This window comes from Leptopilina boulardi, unplaced genomic scaffold (assembly GCF_019393585.1).
Source record: "Leptopilina boulardi isolate dan_hultmark-lab unplaced genomic scaffold, ZJU_Lbou_2.1 LbouV2_229, whole genome shotgun sequence".
Taxonomy (NCBI): domain Eukaryota; kingdom Metazoa; phylum Arthropoda; class Insecta; order Hymenoptera; family Figitidae; genus Leptopilina; species Leptopilina boulardi.
In genome coordinates this window covers 1,782,929-1,809,955 of record NW_026137784.1, presented here as the reverse complement: position 1 = coordinate 1,809,955, position 27,027 = coordinate 1,782,929, and the positions used below count along the sequence as shown (strand labels likewise).

Below are 27,027 nucleotides of genomic sequence, written 5' to 3'. Positions count from 1 at the left end.
CACGACATCTTCATATTCTCCTGATAATTAAAAATTATTAAATTTTATTCAAAAATTTCAAAACATTGAATATTTGAAATGCGCATGCGTCATCAACGAAAATAGGTTTACCCCAACCTCTTCATGTTCTCCTGATACCAAAAAATAAAAATTTCTTTTAAATTTTGTTGAAAATCTATCAAAACAATGAATATTTGATATATGCGCCATCTACATTAATAGGAATACCCCAACTTATTCATGTTCTCGTGATACCTAAAATTAAAATTTTCTCTGTTTTAACACGTGTTTTGGCATTTCTATTATTTTTGAAACTACAAAATTGGCGGGAATTGCATTTTGAGAATACCCCGACCTCTTTATGTTCTCTTGATACCTAAAATGCAAATTTTCGTTGACGGCGCATGCGCATTTTAAATATTCATTGTTTTGATAGATTTTCAACAAAATTTAAAAGAAATTTTTAATTTCTGGTATCAGGAGAACATGAGAAGGTCGGGGTATTTCTATTATCGTAGATGGCGCATGCGCATTGCAAATATTCATTGTTTTGATAGAGTTTCAAAAAAATTTGAAAGAAATTTTTATTTTTTGGTATCCGAAGAACATGAAGAGGTTAGGGTAAATTAAATAAATAAATTTGACACTTATAATTTTTTTTATTATATTTTAAACATTTTATTATAACAAAGCATTTCATATAAGCGCGCAAATTTTAATAATAAGAGAAGTATAGTTGTCCAAACGCAGTTGCATGTGGTGACTGTTGTCGTCTACTCTGAAGTTATGCACAATATTGGATGGTGTGTTAATGTAACATTTGTGCTAAAATTTTCCGAGTGTATTATTTTCATTTTTCTGTCCCACTTTATTTGATGTGATTTTTTATTGTTGTACATAACCTTAATGAGGTTGATTATAATTAATTCTGTTTGTAGTATATATTTCAAAAAATTGTTATTATAGTTTTTCCTTTTGTGTTATTTCTTCTCTTTAGTGACTGAAAAAATATAATATAATAATTATTAATAATTAAAAATATGCAAATAATTGTGTAATAGGTAAAAATATATATTGATATTAGAATATTGAAAAAGCTCCCCTTGTCTTTATCGTGTACTGTGTCTTTTTCTCTAGCCACACGAATTTGGTTACATTTCTCGCCAATCAGTGTGTATCAATTCTAAACTTACACATATAAAGGTAAACACGTATTCGACATTTACTGTCACATACATGTATATATATACACACCTAGAGAATGAACGCACGAAACTTGCCACTGTTTGTATCGACTTGGTTGGTACATGTCGAGTGAATGCATTTGTAGCCGGAAAGCTCGATTTGTTAGACCCTCTGACGAATAACACGTTTAGTTAGAATACACACACACAGACAAACAGACAGGCTGACAGACACACTAATAAAATGCCAATATGTGTGGGATGCACTTGAAGCGTACACTGATGTATTTCGCATTTCAGTACGACTAACGACAGTTTGAACTCTCGTCATGATGATGCGTTTTCGTACTCATCGTGATGCCTATGTGCATACGAAAGGCGTTGATGCGATCAAGAGAAGGGGGATTGAATATGAATAATTTCCACTAATCTGAAATCGTTAGGCTTCTTGTCTTCATATTCATATGCTGAATATATTGAAATCTCTCCTTTTGCAAAAGTTTATTAATCAAGTACATTTTTCTTTAACCATAATCTATATATATATATATATATATGTTTATACACTAAACGAAATTTTAATGTCATGTCTAATATTCATGGCGCTTTCTAAATTTATGAACAATTTCATTACGTTTAATATTCCGTGCTCTTTTAAAAAGTATTTGATGAAAAAAAAAAAAATGTATCTCCTTTTTATTCCCTACGAAGCGCATGTGGAAACCAAAATTGAAACCTTTATTTAAAAATTAATGGCAAAATTTATTCTGAAAGTAGAAATCTAAAACTTTCCCTTTATATGATTATTCTCTATATAAAGCGTATTTTGACTCGAAAATTATCCACGAAGTTAAATTAAAAATTGATGTATAAAAGGTTTTTGAATAATAATTGAGAAAAAGTTTTAAACGCTATACTCTCTAAATCAAAATTTGAAAATAACTAATTTTTTTTAGTAAAGATTTATAAAAAAAATAAAATATGACTTTTTTTTAGTTTTGATTTTGCAGTCAACAATAGATAAAAAAAAAACTCTCAAGAATTTTAATCGTATTTAAAGCAAAAAAATTCTTTAATTAATTCAGTAAATAAATAAAATTAAAAAAAATTTTTTTTTTTTTTTTTGAAGTATCTAAAATCATTTATGTAGAATCCAAAACGATCTCGTTTCCAATTCCTGGGAAAAGCGAGCAAGATAAAGTGAAATTGGATCGAATCTTTTGAAAATATTGCCGGAGAAAAATTGTAATGAAAATCGAAAAACATAAAAAGTTATAAAAAAAAGAATGAAAAAGAAGAAAAAAAAAACGTAAAAATAAGTTTTCATCTTTTCTTTTATAGTCCGATTTTTTTTTCTTTTTTTCGAGTGTTGAACTTAAATTTTTGATGGACTTAACATTTTTTTTTTCATTTTTCCAATTTTATTTTTACAAAGAGAAAATATATTAATAATTAAAAAAAAATGATCTTATTGGTAACAACTATTTTCCTCTATTTGGAAATATATTTTTGCATAAACTTTTATTTTAATAAATATTTTCTAAATTAGAGTATATTTAGAAAATAAAATATTTAACCATGTTGAGAGTATAAAAAATTGGCTTCATTTCATTTATATATATATGTGAAATAATGTTAATAATACAGATTTTGTGTAATGATATACGATGTGGAACATCGTGGAACTCTATAAAATCCTTCTTAGAAGGATTTATGTCCCGAATGGAAGAATATGACTATCATCGGGTAACATCGTTTTATATATATGTATATGTATAAATTCTCGACGAACGGGGGATAAGCAGATGAATAGAAAAGACCGAGAGTGAAACGAGATAGATAGATAGATACCAACATATAAAGTTTAGCTGCAGTTACTGGAAAATGTAGAGTGAGTGGTCCAACCTCACGCCAAGAAAATGTGTCCACAAAACTAAAACGAAGATAGAGAGAGAAATGCCAATCTAAACTTTCACAGCTCCTTCTATCCAATTTTCTAACTTTCAATTTTCTTTAAACATTTCCTATATTATTTCCGTAAACACGTTTTTATATATATACATATATTTATTGTAGATTGAAAAACAGATTTTTTTTCAATTCACTTTCAAATATACAATCAGATTAATGATAATTTGAAAAATTTTACAAAAAAAACTTTTAAAATTAAGAAACGATGTAAATTAAATTCCAAAAAACAGTATTAAAAGTTCAGTTAAATATATTTTTTATCTTTACATTTGATAAACAAACGTATTTCGCAGAATCCGTGACCTAATCTTACGAAATCCGCAATCTAGTTTCATCGAATTCGTGATTTAATTTCACGAAACTTATGATCTAATGTCACGAAATTCACGACCTAGTTTCGCGGAATCCGTGATTTAATTTCACGCAATCCGCGATCTTGTTTCGCAGAATCCGTGAACTAATCTCACGAATGCCGCGACCTAGTTTCACGGAATCCGTGATTTAATTTTACGAAATCCGTGATCTACTTACGCGGAATCCGTGATTTAATTTCACGAAATCCGCGACCTAGTTTCACGGAATCCGTGATTTAATTTCACGAAATCCGCGACCTACTTTCGCGGAATCCGTGATTTAATTTCACGAACTCCGCGATCTTGTTTTGCAGAATCCGTGAACTAATTTTACGAAATCCGCGACCTACTATCGCGGAATCCGTGATTTAATTTCACGACATTCGGGATCTTGTTTCGCAGAATCCGTTAACTAATCTTACGAATGCCGCGACCTAGTTTCATGGAATCCGTGATTTAATTTCACGAAATCCACGACCTACTTTCGCGGAATCCGTGATTTAATTTCACAAAATCCGCGATCTTGTTTCGCAGAATCCGTGAACTAATTTCTCGAAATCCGCGACCTACTTTCGCGGAATCCGTGATTTAATTTCACGAAATCCGCGACATAGTTTCACGGAATCCGTGATTTAATTTCACGAAATCCGCGACCTACTTTCGCGGAATCCGTGATTTAATTTCACGAAATCTGCGATCTTGTTTCGCAGAATCCGTGAACTAATTTCACGAAACTCATGATCTAATGTCACAGTATCCACGACCTAGTTTCGCGAAATACGTGATTTAATTTGTCGAAATTCGCGATCTTGTTTCGCAGAATCCGTGAAATAATCTCACGAATGCCGCGACCTAGTTTCACGGAATCCGTGATTTAATTTCACGAAATCCGCGACCTACTTTCGCGGAATCCGTGATTTAATTTCACGAAATCCGCGACCTACTTACGCGGAATCCGTGATTAAATTTCCCGAAATCCGCGACCTACTTACGCGGAATCCGTGATTTAATTTCACGAAATCCGCGACCTAGTTTCACGGAATCCGTGATTTAATTTTACGAAATCCGTGACCTACTTACGCAGAATCCGTGATTAAATTTCCCGAAATCCGCGACCTACTTTCGCGGAATCCGTGATTTAATTTCACGAACTGCGCGATCTTGTTTTGCAGAATCCGTGAACTAATTTTACGAAATCCGCGATCTAGTTTCGCGGAATCCGTGATATAATTTGTGACAAACCCGTTGCGAGATTCAACTTGTCTTAATTAATTTAATTAATGATTATTTACGCAGAATTCGAGTTGCAAAGTAAATGAGAACAAAGATTCAAACTTACCAACGATGATAGTAGATTATTGATTTAAAAAACGTTGGATTCCTGATAAATCGTTATTCTACGATATCCAAAAGATTTAACTATTAAATTAATTCACAACACAAAAACGCTGTTGTTATTATTATAACAATATTATTTAATTATCAACTCAATTATTTGGACAAAAAATAATATAAAAAGTTGCAATAATGCACAATGTGCACATAAATCTTGTAAAATTGACTCACTTTGACGAAATTTCGGCAACCTGACAACGGCGTGGTTTCGTCGTCTGCTAAGAAATGCAATGCGCGCCATCTACAACTTGATGGCGCGTTAATATAAATTGTATGATAATATTAATTAAAAATAGTAAATTTAAGAGACGAAAGGAAGCGGTATATTTAAATAAAAATTAGATTTAGTAAAAAAAATTCGTTTGTTACGTATTATAAGAAATCCGCAACATTATTTCGCAGAATCTGTAATTTAATTTCACGAAACTCATTATCTAATATCACGGAATCAGCGACGTAGTTTTGGAAAATTCGTGATCTAATTTTACGAAACTCATAATCTAATTTCGCGGAATCCGTGATATTATTTTACGAAATCCGCGATCTAGTTTCGCCGGAATCCGTGAACAAATTCATAAAATCCGCGATCTATTTTCGACGAATCAGTGATCTAATTACACGAAATTCATAATCTAATGTCACGGAACCCGCAATCAAATTTTGCAGAATCCGTGAATTAATTTTACGAATTTCGCAATCTAGCTTCGCGGAATTTGCAATCTAATTTCACACAATCCGCGACTTAGTTTCGCTGAATCTGTGATCTAATTTCGGCCAAAAACCGTGAAATAATGTCACGGAATGCGCGATCTAGTTTCGCAAAATCCGCGATCTAGTTTCGCTGAATCCGTGATCAAATTTCACGCAATTTGTGATTTTCGTTGAATCCTCTACTTTATTTCGCGGAATCCGTGATCCGCGAGTAGTAATGACCATTTTTTGTTAGATTATAATTATTCTGTAAGTAGTAAAACTAAATTTTTTATTATATACTACTTTTTAAAATTCTTCCAATTTAGATTCAAGTAGTAAAAGATTTTTTGGGTCAGACAATGCAGTGTCTGTTTATCTATTATTCATTTGAAAATACCTGCTATTTATTTTGTTTCGTTGTCCATAAATATCTTTTTGAAATTTCCTCTGGAGTTACGTGACAATTTTTTTTTTTTCATTTTCTGTCTACATTTATATTTTCAATCAATATTTTTTTTTGTTTTTATTGAAAATTCTTTTTCTTCCATTCCACTCTCCTGTGTCTATATATTTTCTCATCATTTCTATATTTCTTTTCTATTATTTCCTAGTAACATCTATACATATAGATATATGTATTCTCCTATTTTGATTTTGCGTCTCATTCTCAAATGGTCATACAACATCGAGGTCCATAAACCATTGGATCCCTGTCACGTACGTGAATATAAGCCGAGCCAAACATCATATGTGAGTAACAGAATATACCATTTCGAGCTTTTGTTACTCGGCAAGGACAATGATATGGACAAACCAGATCAACATGACGTTTTGACTGTTGAAAAAGTTTAGTCTCACTATATGTTCATGTGGTTTCCATGCAACGGGATTCGATCTTTCGTTTGACTACATATATATATATATATATATATATATGTGTGTGTGTGCCTCTACACTACTACATTTACAGAAATATGATATTTGTGAATCGATGCGTCATTCCCTGTCGCAAATTCCAATAAAATGTGCTTTTATGACAGAATTCTCTGTTTAAGTCAAAAACCGACAATGTTTATTAATGAAAAAGTAATTACTCGTTAATTAAATGAATTATTGTTTGCATTCATATTGTTTGTCTCACATTGATTTATTGATGAAATTTCCAAATATATTATATTATTTTCTCTTATTTTTCTAATCACGTATTATAATAAATCACAGAAAAAATTATAATTAGTGTTCAAATTACTTTTTGAATCTAAATTTTCATCAAACAAAAAAAAAATATATATATTCACTGACAAAAGAAAATATAAAATCTAATTAAGAAAAATAATATTTCAATTTAAATTTTGACTCTGTAAAATAATTTTCTATTTTTTGTTGCTTTAAAACATAATTTATATAAATACATTATTAAAAGCTAAAATCTGGAAATATTTTTAAAAGCACATTACGATTCAATAATATTTGAAAATAAATAAATCAGTGATCCGATAGTGTTCAGTCAATATTTTCAGATCACTGATTTAAATTAAATTTCTCGATTCAATAAATACAAAACTCTGAAAATCTGTGCAAAACAAAAATCACTTCACAAAAATATGTAAGCAAAAGTTATCCAAAAAAAAATAACATCATTTTTTTTAAATCAATTAATGTTGGCATACAGATAGTAATTTTTATTATATTTCAATAACAGAATATATATATATATATATATATATATATATATATAAATTTCTATACATCAAACACAATAAAATATTATCTAATTAATTTTTTTAAAACCTGAACAATAGGAAGTGGAAAAAAAAGTTTTCGTCGACAAACAATAGAAATTCTTTTTTGGTTTAATATTTCACGATGAAATCTGATATTTGTCAGTTAAAAAAAATTAAACTAAAAATTCACATTTTTGTTTCAATCGAAAAAGCAAAAAAAAAAAAATTGGTCAAGTACGAGTTATACTCACTTACCTAGGATTCCGTTCACGACTATTTAAATTTAAATATTTAAAACTTTTATTTCAAAAAGATTAGCTATATTTTTCGTAAAATCTACGCTTAAAATTAAACATCTGTACCAAATTTAAGCTTCTTAGCTCCAAAACTCCAAAAAAATTCAATTTTTCTTAGGCAGACGATTTTATTGCAAATTCTTGCACAACATACACCTAAAAGAGTAGAAAAAAAATTAACAGCCCAATCCGAGTAGAGGAAGACACATTTTATCACCAAAAAGTCAACCATAACCTGAAAAAAGTGCCCACAAAAATTCAATTTTTCTTAAGCAGACGATTTTATTGCAAATTCTTGCACAAAATACACATAAAAGTGTAGAAAAAAATTGTGAGCCAAATACAAGTAGAGGAAGACCCTTATTACTGAAATGTCGAGTTTTTGGAATATAATAATATTTAATTATATTCCAATTGGTTTCGTTATAATTTTCCTCTAATCTACTCGCAAAAATACGTATGTATACCCAATTTGAGCATCGCAGCCTAATCGTTTAAAATGGCTCGATTTTTGAAAAGGGGACAGTATTTTGGGACTGACATGAGTGAAACCATAAGTATTCCGTTTTAATTTACTGCGTGAACGGAACCCTAAAAAGAAGAAACTGTGGGAAAAAACCATCCCAACTCTTCTCTTAATTGAATTTATATTCTTTTATTTTATTTTTTTATTGCGCCTTATGATTTATAATAGGTGAAAAAAATGAGTCCACGTGACTTTCAAAAGAAAACAAAAGAATATTTAAATATACACAAAATGTTTGGTGTAAGTGTGAATATGTATATATATATATATGAATATTCGTGAAATTTAGTGGAATATTTTAGAAATGTTGGTAACTATCTCCGGTAGTATTTCATCTTCCAGAAACTGACCACTCATAAAGTGTTTGTACTTTACTTGCATTATTTATGTCTTACTAGAAATGCATGCACAATAAGGGGAAAATAAATTTTTTATAAAAAAAATCTTGAATTAAATAATAATTCTAATTTTCTACATTTGAATTTCCTATTTCCACTTTTCTACTTTCTACTTCCCACTTTTCTATTCCTACTTTTCCACTTTCTATTTTCCACCTCCCAATCTCTACTTTCCACCTTCTAATTTTTTATCCCTACTTTTTCACTTTCTACTTTCCATCTTCAATTTTTCTATTCACACTTTTCGACTTTCCACCTTCTACTTTTACTATTCCACATCCCCATTGAACCTTCAACTTTCCACTTTTCTGATCTCACTTTCTCCTTCCTAACTTCAAATTTTATTTTCTTACATTTTTCTATTCTACTTTCCATATTTCACATCCCACTGTTCATTTTCTACTTCTTATTTTTCACTTTCCACTTCTTATATTCCACCTCCTACTTTTCTTTCTCACATACCACTTTATTTTTCATTATTTATTTCTGGTTAAAAAGGTAGGAAATAGAAAGTGGACAGTGGGAGGTAGAATGTAGAAAAGTGGGAATAGGAAATTCAAATGTGGAAAGTAGAAAGTGAAAAGTGGGAATTGAAAATTATAAGGTGGAAAGTAGAAAGTGGAAAAGTGGGATTAGAAAAGTAGAAAGTGGGAGGTGGAATATGGGAAATTGAATAGTAAAAATGGAAGGTAGGAAGTAGAAAAGTGGGAGGTGGAAAGTATAAAATGGAAAAAGGGAATATAAAAGTCGAAGGTGGAAAGTAGAAAAGTGGGAATAGAAAATTAGAAGGTGGAAAGTAGAAAGTGGAAAATTGGAAATAGAGAAGTAGGAGGTAGAAAGTGGATATTGGAAAGTGGAATATGGAAAGTGGAAAATAAAAAGTAGAAAATGAAAATAGAAAAATGGAAAGTAAATAGTGTAAAATGTGAATGTTACCGAATTGACCCCCTATACTTTAATAATCCAAAAATCTTTAACTATATTCTTCGAATAAAATGGAATCTCAATTCTTGGAAGTCGTTGGCACACCTTTTTTCTTGCCAATAGACACAAAATATCAGCTTCCGGGTATAAGAACTCGTTGAAGCAATTCTCATTGGTCTTGAACCTCGTTACAATCATAGGGTCTCGGGGTAATAAATATCCACAGGACTTTATCAGGGTTATAAAGAGGGGGAGAGAGTAGAGAGGGTCAGGGCGAAAAGGCGGAGTCAAATGGGAAGAGGAGAACTGTAGAATCTACGTTTTGGAATGGGAAACCTATATATATGTATATATATTGGAGGTTGGTGGATATACCCCAATCCCGAGGGTTATAATTTGGCTCTATTACCGTGAGACACGCTCGGCATAAGCAACCAAGGTTCCCCAGCATCTGTAACCCGCCCTTGTACTTCCTTTTCTTGTACTGCCTCACACAATGGGGCGAGACCAAAATTTACTGGTTCAAATAAGTCCACAGTCTTCAATTGTTATCCGATTTTAACAAAAAAAAAGAAAAATTTTTTTTTCAAAAGAAAAAATAAATTTAAGATTGGAACGCATTAATAAGTTTATTAAAATAACAAATTTTTTTTCCCCCTAAGTAAATGTAAATATAGAGATTTAAAATTTTTGAAAATTTTTTTCTTGACATATTCAACTCAAAAACCTTTCGAAATATATTTCACCACCCCTGCTCCTCCTCCTCCTCCTTCCCCCCTTCTCTATCACTCTTTTAGAATTGCTGACGGTATATATTTAAATTTCAAATAAGTTGCACTGGAAAATGCTTTTCCGTTGACATTCCGTGCTTCCGAAAGGTTGTCCACGAAAAGGCGACGTATCGTGTATTTTTCGCGTCGCGATGGTAATATCGAGGCATGCATTGAACATCACAGCCCCCCTTTTCCTTCTTCCCCCCCCTCTCGCCCCACCTATCCCTTTTACCCTAACCTATACAGACTCAGGGAATACTTAAGATTTCTCGGCTTTTTCTGCTATTTGAAAAGCAACGCATGTCTCTCGTTGCTCTTGGAAAAAAATTTATTCTGAATCCACGATCGTATGTTTTATAAAATTTCCTGGACGAGTTTTACATGATAGAGCATTGAACATAAATTTTCATGATATAATACTCATTCCCCTCTCTCATTCCGTGAAATAAAAAACGAAAAAAGAAAAATTAATGAACATTTTAAATTTTGTATTTTAATTTCTTTTTAATTAAACACCGCAAAAAAAAGAAAATTTTATTTGAACTAAATAAATATTTACTTGATTCAAATAAATATTTACTTGAAACAAATAATTTTTATTAGGGTTTCGTGGCCCAGGAATAAAAGCCTTATAGTTTTGCTTTGGTGTCCGTCCGTCCGTCGTACATGGTAACCGTTTCCATGGCAATAGTTATTTACTATGTCAAAAGTTACTATTACAAAAGTTACTATGGCAACAGTTACTAACTATGGCAATAGTTACTATGGCAAAAGTTACTATGGCAACAGTTACTTACTATGGCAATAGTTACTTTGGCAAAAGTTACTAGGGCAATAGTTACTATGGCAACAGTTACTTACTATGGCAAAAGTTACTATGGCAACAGTTACTTACTATGGCAAAAGTTACTATGGCAACAGTTACTTACTATGGCAAAAGATACCATGGAAAAAGTTACTATGGCAAAAGTTACTATTACAAAAGTTACTATGGCAACAGTTACTTACTATGGCAATAGTTACTTTGGCAAAAGTTACTATGGCAACAGTTACTTACTATGGCAATAGTTACTTTGGCAAAAGTTACTATGGCAAAAGTTACTATGGCAACAGTTACTCACTATGGCAATAGTTACTTTGGCAAAAGTTACTAGGGCAACAGATACTATGGCAACAGTTACTTACTATGGCAAAAGTTACCATGGCAAAAGTTACTATGGCAAAAGTTACTATGGCAACAGTTACTTACTATGGCAATAGTTACTTTGGCAAAAGTTACTATGGCAACAGTTACTTACTATGGCAATAGTTACTTTGGCAAAAGTTACTATGGCAACAGTTACTTACTATGGCAATAGTTACTTTGGCAAAAGTTACTATGGCAACAGTTACTTACTATGGCAATAGTTACTTTGGCAAAAGTTACTATGGGAAAAGTTACTATGGCAACAGTTACTCACTATGGCAATAGTTACTTTGGCAAAAGTTACTAGGGCAACAGTTACTATGGCAACAGTTACTTACTATGGCAAAAGTTACCATGGCAAAAGTTACTATGGCAAAAGTTACTATGGCAACAGTTACTTACTATGGCAATAGTTACTTTGGCAAAAGTTACTATGGCAACAGTTACTTACTATGGCAATAGTTACTTTGGCAAAAGTTACTATGGCAACAGTTACTTACTATGGCAATAGTTACTTTGGCAAAAGTTACTATGGGAAAAGTTACTATGGCAACAGTTACTCACTATGGCAATAGTTACTTTGGCAAAAGTTACTAGGGCAACAGTTACTATGGCAACAGTTACTTACTATGGCAAAAGTTACCATGGCAAAAGTTACTATGGCAAAAGTTACTATGGCAACAGTTACTTACTATGGCAATAGTTACTTTGGCAAAAGTTACAATGGCAAAAGTTACTATGGCAACAGTTACTCACTATGGCAATAGTTACTTTGGCAAAAGTTACTAGGGCAATAGTTACTATGGCAAAAGTTACTATGGCAAAAGTTACTATGGCAACAGTTACTCACTATGGCAATAGTTACTTTGGCAAAAGTTACTATGGCAACAGTTACTTACTATGGCAATAGTTACTTTGGCAAAAGTTACTATGGCAACAGTTACTTACTATGGCAATAGTTACTTTGGCAAAAGTTACTATGGCAACAGTTACTTACTATGGCAATAGTTACTTTGGCAAAAGTTACTATGGCAAATGTTACTATGGCAACAGTTACTCACTATGGCAATAGTTACTTTGGCAAAAGTTACTAGGGCAATAGTTACTATGGCAAAAGTTACTATGGCAAAAGTTACTATGGCAACAGTTACTTACTATGGCAATAGTTACTTTGGCAAAAGTTACTATGGCAACAGTTACTTACTATGGCAATAGTTACTTTGGCAAAAGTTACTATGGCAACAGTTACTTACTATGGCAATAGTTACTTTGGCAAAAGTTACTATGGCAAATGTTACTATGGCAACAGTTACTCACTATGGCAATAGTTACTTTGGCAAAAGTTACTAGGGCAATAGTTACTATGGCAAAAGTTACTATGGCAAAAGTTACTATGGCAACAGTTACTTACTATGGCAATAGTTACTTTGGCAAAAGTTACTATGGCAACAGTTACTTACTATGGCAATAGTTACTTTGGCAAAAGTTACTATGGCAACAGTTACTTACTATGGCAATAGTTACTTTGGCAAAAGTTACTATGGCAAATGTTACTATGGCAACAGTTACTCACTATGGCAATAATTACTTTGGCAAAAGTTACTAGGGCAACAGTTACTATGACAACAGTTACTTACTATGGAAAAAGTTACCATGGCAAAAGTTACTATGGCAACAGTTACTTACTATGGCAATAGTTACTTTGGCAAAAGTTACTATGGCAATAGTTACTATGGCAAAAGTTACTATGGCAATAGTTGATTTCCGTACCAACCGTTTCCATAGCAACCATAGCAATTCACAAATAATGTAATTATAAATTATTTATTATATTCAAGTAACTTTTGATCTGATTTTAAAAAGCCACGAAACCCTAGATTCAGGCGCTTTGTGCCTGTTTTTTTTCCTGATTTTTTTTTACTTCCTTTTCCTTTCTATGTAACAATTTTCCTCCCTTTTAATAATTTATTCTTAAAACAAAGAAAAATATTTTTCATTTTTCCTAACGCAAAAAAAAATTTAACCAAAGAAAAATATTTCTCAATGTATTTTAATTTACAGAGAGATTAAGTATTATTTTATATATATATATATGAAAAATAGAATATGTCAAGAGCTTTTTTAGGATGAAATGAAAAGCGAGATGAAAACATCTGTTGGGAAAACTTTTAGAAACGATGGAAGGTAGGAGACATTAAAGCTTATACCTCGAATGGAAGATCGAAGGACAAGAGAGAGAGAGAGAGGAGCAAAGCTGACCTTTCAAAGTTTCACGTTAATCACGGTTACCGCAGGAAGTGCCAGGAAGGACTTACCAACCGGAAAGGCAAACTCGAGACTGATCGAGACGTTAATCCGATCTCAAGATCGAACAAGCCGTTACCACGAACGTACCGGAAACAATACCAATAAAACAACTGTAACTACAACTACTTCACGGTCACTGACAATTATTCAACAAAATTTACATTGCGAAATAATTATTTTTAAGAATCGCAAACATATATAGAAAAAAAAAAATTTCCAAAGAGAAAACATTCAAAATTTCAAGATTCAATGAATGTCAATAAAAAATAAATTTTTTTTTGTCCGATTAAAATCTCGTATAAAAATATAAAGTCTGACTTATTATTTACTTTTACTACTGATTTTTTATTCTGCAATTTAGTCTGACTAAAATCGATTAGATCTACTTGTAAATAATACAAAACATATAAAAGTCTGATTAAAAATTTAGTTTTACCACTAATACAAGTCGTGTCTGACTAAAACCGATTTATACTACTTAGAAAATTGTAAAAATAAAGAAAGTCTGCTTAAATATTTATTTGTACTACTGAAAAACAACAAAACACTTAAAGTCTGATTAAATATTTACTTTTACCACTGATTTTCTAATATTGCAATTATGGCCGACTAAAACTGACTTATACTACTGAAAAATTAAAAAAAAAATTCAATGCCTGACTATATACTTATTTTTACTACTGATACAAATTTTAATAAATTATTTAAAGTCTGACTAAGTATTTACTTTTACTACTGATTATTTAATAAATTCATTTCAATTAAGTAAAACTAGTAAAATTGCAAAAAGAAAATAAAAAGTCTGACTAAATATATATTTGTACTACTGTTTTTTTATTCTGCAATTTAGTCTGACTAAAATCGATTAGATCTACTTGTAAATAATACAAAACATATAAAAGTCTGATTAAAAATTTAGTTTTACCACTAATACAAGTCGTGTCTGACTAAAACCGATTTATACTACTTAGAAAATTGTAAAAATAAAGAAAGTCTGCTTAAATATTTATTTGTACCACTGAAAAACAACAAAACACTCAAAGTCTGATTAAATATTTACTTTTACCACTGATTTTCTAATATAGCAATTATGGCCGACTAAAACCGACTTGTACTACTGACAAAATAAAAAAAAAATTTTTTTTTAAATATCTGTTTAAATATTAATACAATTTGTTAAAATTAAATTTGGAAAATCGTAATATTTTTTTGTTATCGTGGATTAAAAAAAAGTGGTGAATAATTTTTTTTTGTTTGTTTGCATATAAATTCGTTTATAATTTAAATATAAATAATAAACAGCCATGTTATTTTGCATTTATTTGATAATCAAATAAATATTTGACGGCAGTTGCAATATTAAATTAAATCCGATAAAATTCATTTATATTTTGAACATAATATGGAAATTTTGTTACAGTGAAAAATGTCAATTATTAATTTTAATATATATATATTTAACATTCAATAAAAACAAAATTCAGGCAAAGAGTTTCAAATTAATATATAATGAATGCAATTTTTCCCATCTCAGTGAACTGTCTATCTCAAATAATAATAAATATAAAATTTTCAATTACACTCAACTGGATAAAAATAATAATTCATTTATACTTAATATTAATAAAAATAAAAATAATAATAATAATAATAATAATAAATAAAAATAATAATAATTAAGGGAAAAAATAATAAAAATTATGAACCCCATTAGTTTATCAAAGCACGTTTATTAAAACATATATATATTAAACATAAATAAACGTTAGTCAGAATAAATAATTTTGAAAAAAAACGTTAAAACTGAATTCTAGTAAAAAAAAAGAATTTATTTCTCCAAGCTGTAATTCAAGTATTCGCTTTCACATTTTCAAATGCAATGAGTTATTAAACTAGAGTACTCTTTTTTACGTTTGCGAAATTAAAATTCCATCTCTCTACGCAATGTTTTATCACGATCAATTTATTAATTTATAATTCTTTCCATATTAATAATTTCATTTTAATAAAAGTAATTTTTCCCCCATTTCATTAGTGAATTTAAAAAAAAAATTCAATTATTTCACATATACTTATTATATAATTTTTTCGTTTATTAATAATAAATGAAAATAAATTTTTAATTTTTTTTAAATTTAAATAAATAGTTTACTAAAAAATTCACAATTTCTAAATAGGTAAATAATGATAAAAGGAGAAAAATATTAAAGACACTAAAACTAAAAGAAGAATATAGAGAAAAAAAAGAAAAAATTTCCATCTCTTCATAACCATTTTCTTTGAGGAAGTAAAATATTCATAAAATGAACATAGTTCTTTAATAAGAAAAAGAGAGTATTTTTGTTCTTAAAAAAAAAAATATATTAAAAAATTAAAAAGTAATGTCATATTTTATTTTTATATTTTTAATTATATTTTTTTATTTATTTAATAATAAAAAAAATAGAAATTTTCTAAAAATTAAACGATAATAAATTTTTGACATAAAAATAGTTTAAATCAATCTATATTTATTGGTTCGGAAAAAAAAAACAGAAAAAAGGTTATAAAAAAATTGTACTAAATTTTCTTTGTCTAAAATTCAATTCACTCAAAGGCAAATAAAATTTTGAAATATTCCATCTAACAAGCTAGTTCATCAATTCAATTTGTTCTCATTATTTCAAATTTTTTAGTTGATAAAAAAGAAATACCTTTGTCCCTTTTATATTCTTTTGACAAAAGATATACTGAATTTCAATGAAAAGCATCAATGTCATATTTGTACAATTCTTAAAATAAAAATGAACTATCTTTTCTCCAATTTGCAATATCAATAATTTCAATTTTCCCTTTCATATTTATTTTTCAAAAAAAAAAAAAAAAAAACCTCTCCAACTTGTTATTCATTAAAAAAAAAAAAAAAAAATAAAATTCGTTAAAAAATAAAATTTCTTTTTTGTAAAAAAATATTTTTGATAAATCTTGGTATTAAATTGGTTCAATTTTAATAAAAACTAATATCATTTTAATTTTTGCCCCAATTTTACGTAATAGGAAAACGAAACAATTTTAATTTTTACAGAATAGTAATTTTGCAGTAAAAAAAAATTTTTACATAATTTTCATTTAACCGATTATCAATGTTAAAGAATTTTTTAAATTAGAAAAATAATATACCACAAAATAAAATTCTATTAAAATATAATTCTAAAAAAAAAGAAAAAAAAATTAGCATTTTAGTCCTTATTCGTGCCTGACGAATGAAATAAATATTTTTTTCTCAATGTATTAATACATTTACCCTATATTTCTGCAAATAGAAATCGCTAGTGAGGAAAACGATATACATATATATATATATATATATATATATAGTATTAGTGTTTCGGGTACACTTTATATTGAAGAAGCTAAAGTTAATTTCTAATGTTTGCCAAGTCGACAGTACCATCTGGTACGACTGGAGTTTCTGTTCTCGGATTTAGCCGATAATACACAGTGGGGAAGGTACGTGAGTTTGTCATTCGTGACACGCCAGTGTCTCTCAACAATATATATTGTCGTGGGTTGAATGACTCATTCGCAGGAAACTCCGTTTCAACAGAGAGAGAGAGAGAGAGAACAGTATATATATATATATATATAGAGAGAGAGAAACATCTCTCGGAAAAGACGAATTCTCCCTGAAATATGAAATATGTTTGAAAGGTGCTTTAATTTGTGAGCTACAAAGAGCAGCTTTATTATTTATTTCACTCTGTCCTATTGTTTGGAATGTTAACATTCATCCATTTTACAAATGCTGACAGAAAATAATGAAAACACTCAAAATTTATGTTCTCCAATTACCTCAAGGCCTTGTGAAAATACTTTTCAAGTGTCTCGAATATTATCACTGAAAATACTTTTGCAGTTGAATTATTATTATTATTATTATTATTATTAAATAGTTGAAATTTAACAAATAAAGCAATTTAGTAAGATTTAAATTAAAATTTACTTGTATTTTTATTAAAAATCAATGGAATTTGCTTTACCGATATAACAGATTTCTGATTTACCGATTAATAATAAAAACAGATTTCTGATTTACCTACTATAGATATAAGATTTAAATTACCAATAAAAGACTTCTACTTTACCGACTATCGTTAAAACAAACTTCCATTTTACCAATTACCGATAAAGCAGACTTCAATTTTATCGATTACCGATAAAACAGACTTTCATTTTACCGATTATCGATAAAACAGACTTCAATTTTACTGATTACCGATAAAACAGACTTCCATTTTACCGATAACCGATAAAACAGACTTCCATTTTTACCGATAACCGATAAAAACAGACTTCCATTTTACCGATTACCGATAAAAACAGACTTCTATTTTACCGATTACCGATAAAACAGACTTCTATTTTACCGATTACCGATAAAAACAGACTTCCATTTTACCGATAACCGTTAAAAACAGACTTCCATTTTACCGATTACCGATAAAAACAGACTTCTATTTTACCTCTTACTGATAAAACAGTCTTCAGTTTTTATTGATAAAATATAATTTTAATAATAAATAAAATTCTAACTAATGTGCATATATTGCTAAATTCTAATCTATTTTATTGAGTAAAATTTCATTAATTCAAAGAGATATTTGTGTAATAGAAATAACTAAAATATTTCAATTATATAACGGAATATTAATTTTGAAAGGATGTTCCGCATGACTAATTCAGATAATGTTTAAATGAAAGAACCACATATATGAATAAATATATATATATACATTTGCGAATGAGCAATGAACGTATATATATTGAAGTGCATCCATTTACAAATTTCAGGCAAATACTTAAGCGTTCTCACCGCGTAGAGATGCGGTATGTTCCCGCGGTGGGAAGATGTACTACAAATTTCAATCACGCACACACTTATGCATGTGCGGATAAATTCTCTCTCTCTCTCACTCCCTCTCTAAGAACACTTTTACACATTCCAGAAAAACCAATATTGCCAGTGTCATTATTTACACTATTTTCAAATTATTTAACTTAATATGTCGTTTATTGATTTTCCATGAATCGCAATGACAATAATTATTATCGACGGTAGGTACAATGAATGGTAATTATTACCGATAGTAGTTAAAATCGATGGTAATTATTACTGACGGTAAGTAAAATGAATGGTAATTATAACCGATGGTAGGTAAAACCAATGGTAATTATTACCAACAGTAGGTAAATATTTATGGTAATAATTACCAATGGTAGGTAACATAGATGGTAATTATTATCGACGGTAGGTAAAATCAATGGTACTTATTACCGATGGTAAGTAAAACCAATGATAATTATTACCAACAGTAGGTAAATATTTATGTAAATTATTACCTATAGTAATTAAAATAGATGGTTAATTATTCCCGAAGGTAGGTAAAAATCAATGGTATTTATTATCGATGGTAGGTAAAACCAATGATAATTATTACCAACAGTAGGTAAATATTCATGTAAATTATTACCTATAGTAATTAAAATAGATGGTTAATTATTTCCGAAGGTAGGTAAAAATCAATAGTACTTATTACCAATGGTAGGTAAAATCGGTGGTATTTATTACCGACGGTAGGTAAAATGAATGGTAATTATAACCGATGGTAGGTAAAACCAATGATAATTATTACCAACAGTAAGTAAATATTTATGGTAATTATTACCTATAGTACTTAAAATAAATGGTTAATCATTTCCGAAGGTAGGTAAAAATCAATGGTACTTATTACCGATAGTAGATAAAATCGATGGTATTATTACCGACGGTAGGTAAAATGAATGGTAATTATTACCGATGGTAGGTAAAATCAATGATAATTATTACAAACAGTAGTGTTAACGACAGTAGGATTAAAAAAAATATATGCTAATTATTACCGATTGTAGGTAAAATCGATGAATATTACCGACAGATAAAAAAAGTATGGTAATTATTACCGACCGTAGATAAAATCGAAGGTAATTACCGATCGTAGGTAAAATCGATGGCAATTGTTGTCGACAGTAGGTAAAAACGATGGTAAAATCAATGTTAAAATTAACGGTATGCCTTTTTTTCATAAAAAACAAATTAAATGCCAAAATTTATATATCTTAAAACCATTATTAAAAAAAAATTTGATATAATCCACGAATATTTGCTCCCTGAAAATTTATTCAATATCGAATAATATTATTTTCTATAATGCGTTTGTGAGTATTTTTCGATTTCCCTGCCCCCCTCGTCTATATTTTGTCTATAGTTTCGGCGTGGAAATATCCTAAACCATATATGTGTGTGTATATATATATATATATATATATATATACGGCTGTTTGCCGCAGTGCAAAGTAATAATCCTGAATTCCGACGAAATGCATTAATTCACACGGTACATTAGTAGATGCCCTGAGGGGTTGTCCTAGCGCATTAATGGAGGTGGTTTCTGAGGTTAGGCTACCTCCGTCAGGACATTCCATAAACCAAAAGGTTCCTTTCACACACACATATATATTCTATTATGAACGCCTATCGTGCTTCCTGCTTCTGCTGATGTTAACGCATTCTCAGAGAATCCCGTTTTAACATATTCATTGCACTTTGATTGAAACTTCATTAATAACGACCAATTTTCAAATTAGCCGCGAAAATTGATAATAATTCAAATCTCGAATCTTATAATTATTTCTGAAATGAAAAATTTCAGCTGAAATTCAATAAAATGAAAAATTTAATCAATGAAAAAAAACAAACAAATTTTTTTTTTGTTTGTATTATATTTCTATTCTACTTTTTTTTAACTCTTTATACTATAATCAAATTACTCTGAATTTATTATATTAAAAAAAAAAATTATATTTCAACTGCACGGTAATTATTTGATAAAATAAGCTCCGAGTTTATATTTGAAATGCTCAATAAAATACAACTCACGTATATAGTTGTTATATATATATACATAGTAAAGTTAAAACAATATCAAATTTTTCCAACGAATTTCCAAGTTTTGTCAGATCTCAAACTTATTGTTTTTGATTTAATTCGCAGAACAAACAAAGTTCGAGTTTTAACCACAATTACAAACTTTTCATGTTTTTGTTTTGCAAAAAAGGCATATTGAATTTTAGACACAATTATTCCGTGAATTTATGCGAAAGTCTTTATATATACAAAATTTCCTTGCGGCAACGATGAAATATTTTGAGAGTTTATAGAATCTTAATAACTCGATCTCTTTACCAGAATACTTTTCATAGTTATCTTAATATTAAACTACTTTTCTTTCTTTTATTTTTTTTTTTCTGCAAAAACAAGCAATATTTAATCTCATCCTTTAGTATATACAATTTTTTGTGTTTTTATATAAAAAAAAGAATAAATGGCATAAGTCCGAATGAAATAATAATCTACAAATTCTGAGAGTCAATTTAGAAAACCAAATGAAACTAAAATGAATAAGAGAGTTGAACTTTATTTGTCTCTCGTGTATTTCATTTTCTTTCGATTCTATAAATAATCATTTTTATTGCATGCTTTAGATTATTTTTTTATTTCATATATTTCTAGAAATATCACACAAAAAATATTATAATTCAAATTCTTATTTTTTTTTTTTTGTTGAAAAATATCATTAATTCTCCTCTATGTTTTCTAACAATAAATTATTAATGAACACAATTATAAAGATACGGCAAAAAGCTTCTACAATGAAGTTTAAATCAGCAAGTTCCTGTTTAATAATGCATATTCTTGATACTGTTGTCATTCCTACATTATTCATTACTTCAAATATATAAAACAATGTGGTACAATTGTATAAATAAAGAATGAAAAAACTGGAATATTTTCTAGAAGAAAATGTATAAAGAACTGCGACAATTAAAATCAGTGGAAGTAAAAAATTAGAACCAGTGTAAGTAATTATTACCGACAGTTGATAAAATCGATGGTGATTATTACCGACAGTCGGTAAAATCAATAGTATTTATTTCCGACAGTAGATGAAATCGATGGTATTTATTACCGACAATTGATAAAATTGATGGTATTTATTACCGATAGTCTGTAAAATAAATTGTATTTATTATCGACAGTAGGTAAAATCAATGGTAATTATTACCGACAGTAGATAAAATCGATGGTACTTATTACCGACAGTAGATAAAATCGATGGTATTTATTACCGATAGTCGGTAAAATAAATTGTATTTATTACCGACAGTAGGTAAAACCAATGGTAATTATTACCGACAGTAGATAAAATCGATGGTATTTATTACCGATAGTCGGTAAAATAAATTGTATTTATTATCGACAGTAGATAAAATCGATGGTGATTATTACCGACAGTCGGTAAAATCAATAGTATTTATTTCCGACAGTAGATGAAATCGATGGTATTTATTACCGACAATTGATAAAATTGATGGTATTTATTACCGATAGTCTGTAAAATAAATTGTATTTATTATCGACAGTAGATAAAATCGATGGTATTTATTACCGATAGTCGGTAAAATAAATTGTATTTATTACCGACAGTAGGTAAAACCAATGGTAATTATTACCGACAGTAGATAAAATCGATGGTATTTATTACCGATAGTCGGTAAAATAAATTGTATTTATTATCGACAGTAGATACAATCGATGGTATTTATTACTGACAGTCGATAAAATCGATAGTATTTATTACCGATAGTTGGTCAAAACGGTAGAAGCTATTATCGACAGTAGGTAAATATTTATCATAATTATTACAGATGGTAGGTAAAATGGATGGTAATTATTACTAATGGTAGGTAAAATCAATGAAAAATGTTACCGACAGTAGAGTTAAAAAATATATGCTAATTATTACCAATGGTATTTTCTAGAAAAAAATGTATGAAGAATATTATCGACAGTAAATAAAATAGGTGGTAATTATTATCGACTGTAGGTAAAATCGATGGTATTTATTACCGATAGTCGGTAAAATCAATGGTAATTATTACCGACGATAGATAAAAATCGATGGTAATTATTATTGACTGTAGGTAAAATCAGTATCATAATTATGGGTAGGTAAAATCGATGGTATTTATTACTGTTGGTAGATAAAATCGATAGTAATTATTATTGACTGTAGGTAAAACTAGTAGCAATTGTTACCGACAGTAGGTAAATATTTATCGTAATTATTACCGATGGTAGATTAAATTGACGGAACTTGTTACCGACGGTAGGTAATGTCAATGGTAATTATTACTAATGGTAGATAAAATCAATGAAAAATGTTACCGACTGTAGAGTTAAAAAATATATGCCAATTATTACCAATGGTATTTTCTAGAAAAAAATGTATGAAGAACTGACAATAAAAATCAGTGAAAATGAAAATAACATTGAAAACTAGAATCACTAAGTAAAAGTGAAAATAAAATTATATAATTGACCGATTTGTTTTTGTTTACAAAATTATAGTTGGCCTAAGTTTTATTTAACATTGTCTAGAAATAATTAAGAAAAATTTCTTTTCTATTGAAAATTTAATTTTCTTTATTTTAATTATTTTTTTGAAAATTCAGAAGAAAAATTTTTAAATGTCTTTTACAGGTGTACGAGTGTTGCGCCCTTATTCGGCTGAAATGATCGGTCTAAAATGAAATATATTGGTCTCGTATCAGAGGCGTGCCTGGCACGGCTGGCAGTGCAATAAGAATCGAGAGTTTCAAATACATAAAATAGATTGCGTGAATAAAATGACTGTCGTCTGTTACATTGTGCATGTTAACATACACACACGCACATTGAAATAAACTCAATTTCTGATATTACGCAAAATATTCAAAATTTCGATATTTAATTTTTTTTTTTTTCATCTTCAGTCAAATATAAATTCTATACTATGAAAAATATGGAAATTCTGTCAAATAATAAATTAAAACAAATAAAAAATACGGCTAAGAGAAAATTCTATCAAATAAAAATTCTATCGAATGAAATTTGTAACGATTTTTAGATACTTATTCATGTGTCCCTTAAAAATTAACACTAAAAATGTTTTATTATTTTTACCCAAAATAATAAATGAAAAAATATAACAAACAACCCAAGGGCTATTACAAATATTTTCAAAAAATGATTTCCAATTTTTTCCAATATAAATATTAATATCTAAAATTTAAAAAAAAAAAAAAAAAAGGAAAGTCGAGATAAATGAAAAATGTTTTTTGTTTCTTAAGGGCTGCAATATGATTTGCTAGTTGTGTAAAAATTGAAATGAGTTTTTCATAGATGCACCAAATGTACATATATGTTTAGGTGGAAAATTTGACACAGACACACATTATATTTGCACATTGAAACACACCAATGAATTTGTGTGTGTATGCATGAATAGAAGTTGCTAGACATTCAACGATATATTTTCCTCGTGTCCCGAGTTTCCATGAAACGGAACGTTGATAGACGAGCGCATAATTTCTCTCAACGTGTTTACGTTTAATGTATATATATATGTATATATATGACACATGAAAATAGTGTGGCAAACGCAACGTGTGTCTTGAAAATGAGTTGCTCTCTTGAGAAATGTATATATATGTATATATATATATATATATACGCGAAAAGTTGCCAAGACAAAAAAAAAAAAGAAAACTTTCGAAAAAAGAATACAATTAAAAAAAAGTGCTGATAAAAACTCAAGAAAAAAAATCTCAAGACAAATAAAAACGACCAATAAAAAATGAAATATCACCAACATTATATAAACGAAAAGAAGAATTTTAAAAAAAGTAAGAAAATACTTATAAAATTTATCGTTTTCACAGTAAACAACTTTCATTATAATTTATTTATAGAATCATGAAAAAAAGAGAGAGAGAGAAAGAGATGCACTGATTGAGAATACTTTCAAACAGCGATCATGAATATTTCATAAAACTCATTTGTTCGAGTCTTTAAGTATTTTATAAAATTTATAATGCTGAATTTTTATTACTCCCGAATTTTAGGAAATAAAATTTTCAATTAAATGAATTTTTTATTTAAAAAAAAATCTTTATTTACAATTTTATTTTAATTAAAAACAAATTTTTATTTAAATAAATTATAATCCATGAGAATTTTTTTCAACGATGGGTAAAATCGATGGTAATTATCGACTGCACGTCAAATCTATGACAATTATTATCGACAGTAAATAAAGTAGGTGGTAATTATTATCGACTGTAGGTAAAATCGATAGTATTTATTACCGACGGTAGGTAAAATGAATGGTAATTATTACCAACAGTAGGTAAAATTATGGTAATAATTACCAATGGTAGGTAACATAGATGGTAATTATTATCGACGGTAGGTAAAATTAATTGTACTTATTACCGATGGTAGGTAAAATCGATGGTATTTATTACTGACGGTCGGTATCTATGACAATTATTATCGACAGTAAATAAAATAGGTGGTAATTATTATCGACTGTAGGTAAAATCAATGGTAATTATTACCATTAGATTAAATTAGTAGATAAACATTTATGGTACTTATTACCGATGGTAGGTAAAATAGATAGTAATTATTATCGACGGTAGGTAAAATCAATGGTACTTATTACCGATGATAGGTAAAATCGGTGGTATTTATTACCGACGGTCGGTAAAATGAATGGTAATTATAACCGATGGTAGGTAAAATCGATGGTAATTATTACTGACGATAGATAAAATCGATGGTAATTATTATCAACTGTAGGTAATATCGGTGACAATTATTATCGATAATAGTCGGTAAAATCGTCGGCAATTGTTATTGGCTACAATGATCATCGACAAAAGATAAAATCTACGACAATTATTATTGAAGAAAACTATTATTTACGGTAGGTAAAATCTATGGCACTTATTATCGACGGTAGATAAAAATAGATGATAATTATTATCGACTGTAGGTAAAATTTATGGCAATTATTATCGACTGTAGATAAAATTAATGGTAATTATTATCGACTGTAGGTAACATCAATTGTAATTATCGAGTGTCAATTTTTTTATTGATTGTTATTGAAATTTTTTTATGTATAACATAATTTGCGTGTATGACTACTAGCATTTTCTTGTTTAGACTTTTTTTTCCAAGGCAGAAAAACAATTTTCAAGCAAATGTAAGGAGAGTGTATTTGAAAAGAAAGCTTTCACGTTTTTCATAAATTTAATATCTTTCATGAATCTGAATGCAGTTGAGAGTTGGTAGGACATTCATCTGAATTTTAAGCATTCTCTCTCTGTCTATGTATATATATACTAACAGCAAGTAGCTTCGTTGGTTTCAACTTCTTGTGACCCCCTAACTTTATTTCTGCTTCTCTACCACCTGAGTTTTCCTTCGAAGTCTTGGTGAATGATTGGAAGTTATAATAAGAAAAAAAGAAGAAGAAGAATTGATTTGCAAAAAGAAAAAAATAAAAGAACGAGGCACGTCTTCTTCGTCCACGTCTTTTGCGTCATGCATAATTTGCCAAGTTAAAGATGCTACTCACACAGAACTTTCATTGATTGAAGTTACTGGGGAAAAAAACTTTTTATTTTTAAGAAAATTAAATTTACCGTATAAATTTTTTTTTACCCTACGAAAAATTTGTTTGAGTAATTTATTTTTAATTTAATTCTCAAGGATCATTAAGTTTTTCTTCTTTTTTTTTTTTATTAAATGGAAAAGAAAAAATTTTGAGGAATAATCGAAAAAAACAAATTCTCCTATATAAGTAATGGTTGCGATCTAATTCAAATTTCAAGAATACGAAAACGACTCTTAAAGTCCATACGAGGTTGAAATGTTGAATTACAATTTCAGAAGAGACTGTTAAAGAAAAGAAATGACCAAATGTCTAAAAGAGTTTTACGATGCTGACGTGATTTATGTTGAAGATACTCTTTTGTTGTTTGAACGGTTGAAAGTCTTTTCTCGTCACTTGGTCCAAATGGACCCTAAAACGGAAATGCACCGTTGACCAAACTGGGACACGAAATGTTGGGCACTTTCTTGATTTTACGATTTAGTTGGGGAAAAAGAATGAGAGTCAGAGAGACTTTTAAAATTAATGCATTTCCTTCGCCGAAAATTACTTCAATTTAACCTAATCCTTTTAGCTGTCGAACTATTCTTTAAATTCTTTCAACTCTATTTTCAAAACATCTTTCAATTTCATTCTCCTAATTTCATAGATAAAATCGATGGTATCTATTACCGATAGTCGGTAAAATCGATGGCTTTTATTACCGATAGTCGGTA

The 27,027-nt window shown here is 29.0% G+C and overlaps 1 protein-coding gene across 2 annotated transcripts in view; it reads right to left on the bottom strand.

Moving 5' to 3' along the window:
• Window positions 1-27,027, bottom strand: part of LOC127280005 (uncharacterized) — a 152,967-nt gene that overhangs the window by 51,219 nt on the left and 74,721 nt on the right. Inside the window, exon 3 of one of the 2 annotated variants that reach the window (XM_051302688.1) lies at window positions 664-1,000. The exons of the other annotated variant lie outside the window; for it this stretch is intronic. Within the exon in view, the coding sequence (XP_051158645.1) occupies window positions 947-1,000 (54 nt within the window). The 3' untranslated portion in view covers window positions 664-946. Of the gene's footprint in view, window positions 1-663; window positions 1,001-27,027 lie in introns of those variants that run through there. 2 annotated transcript variants of the gene reach the window in all.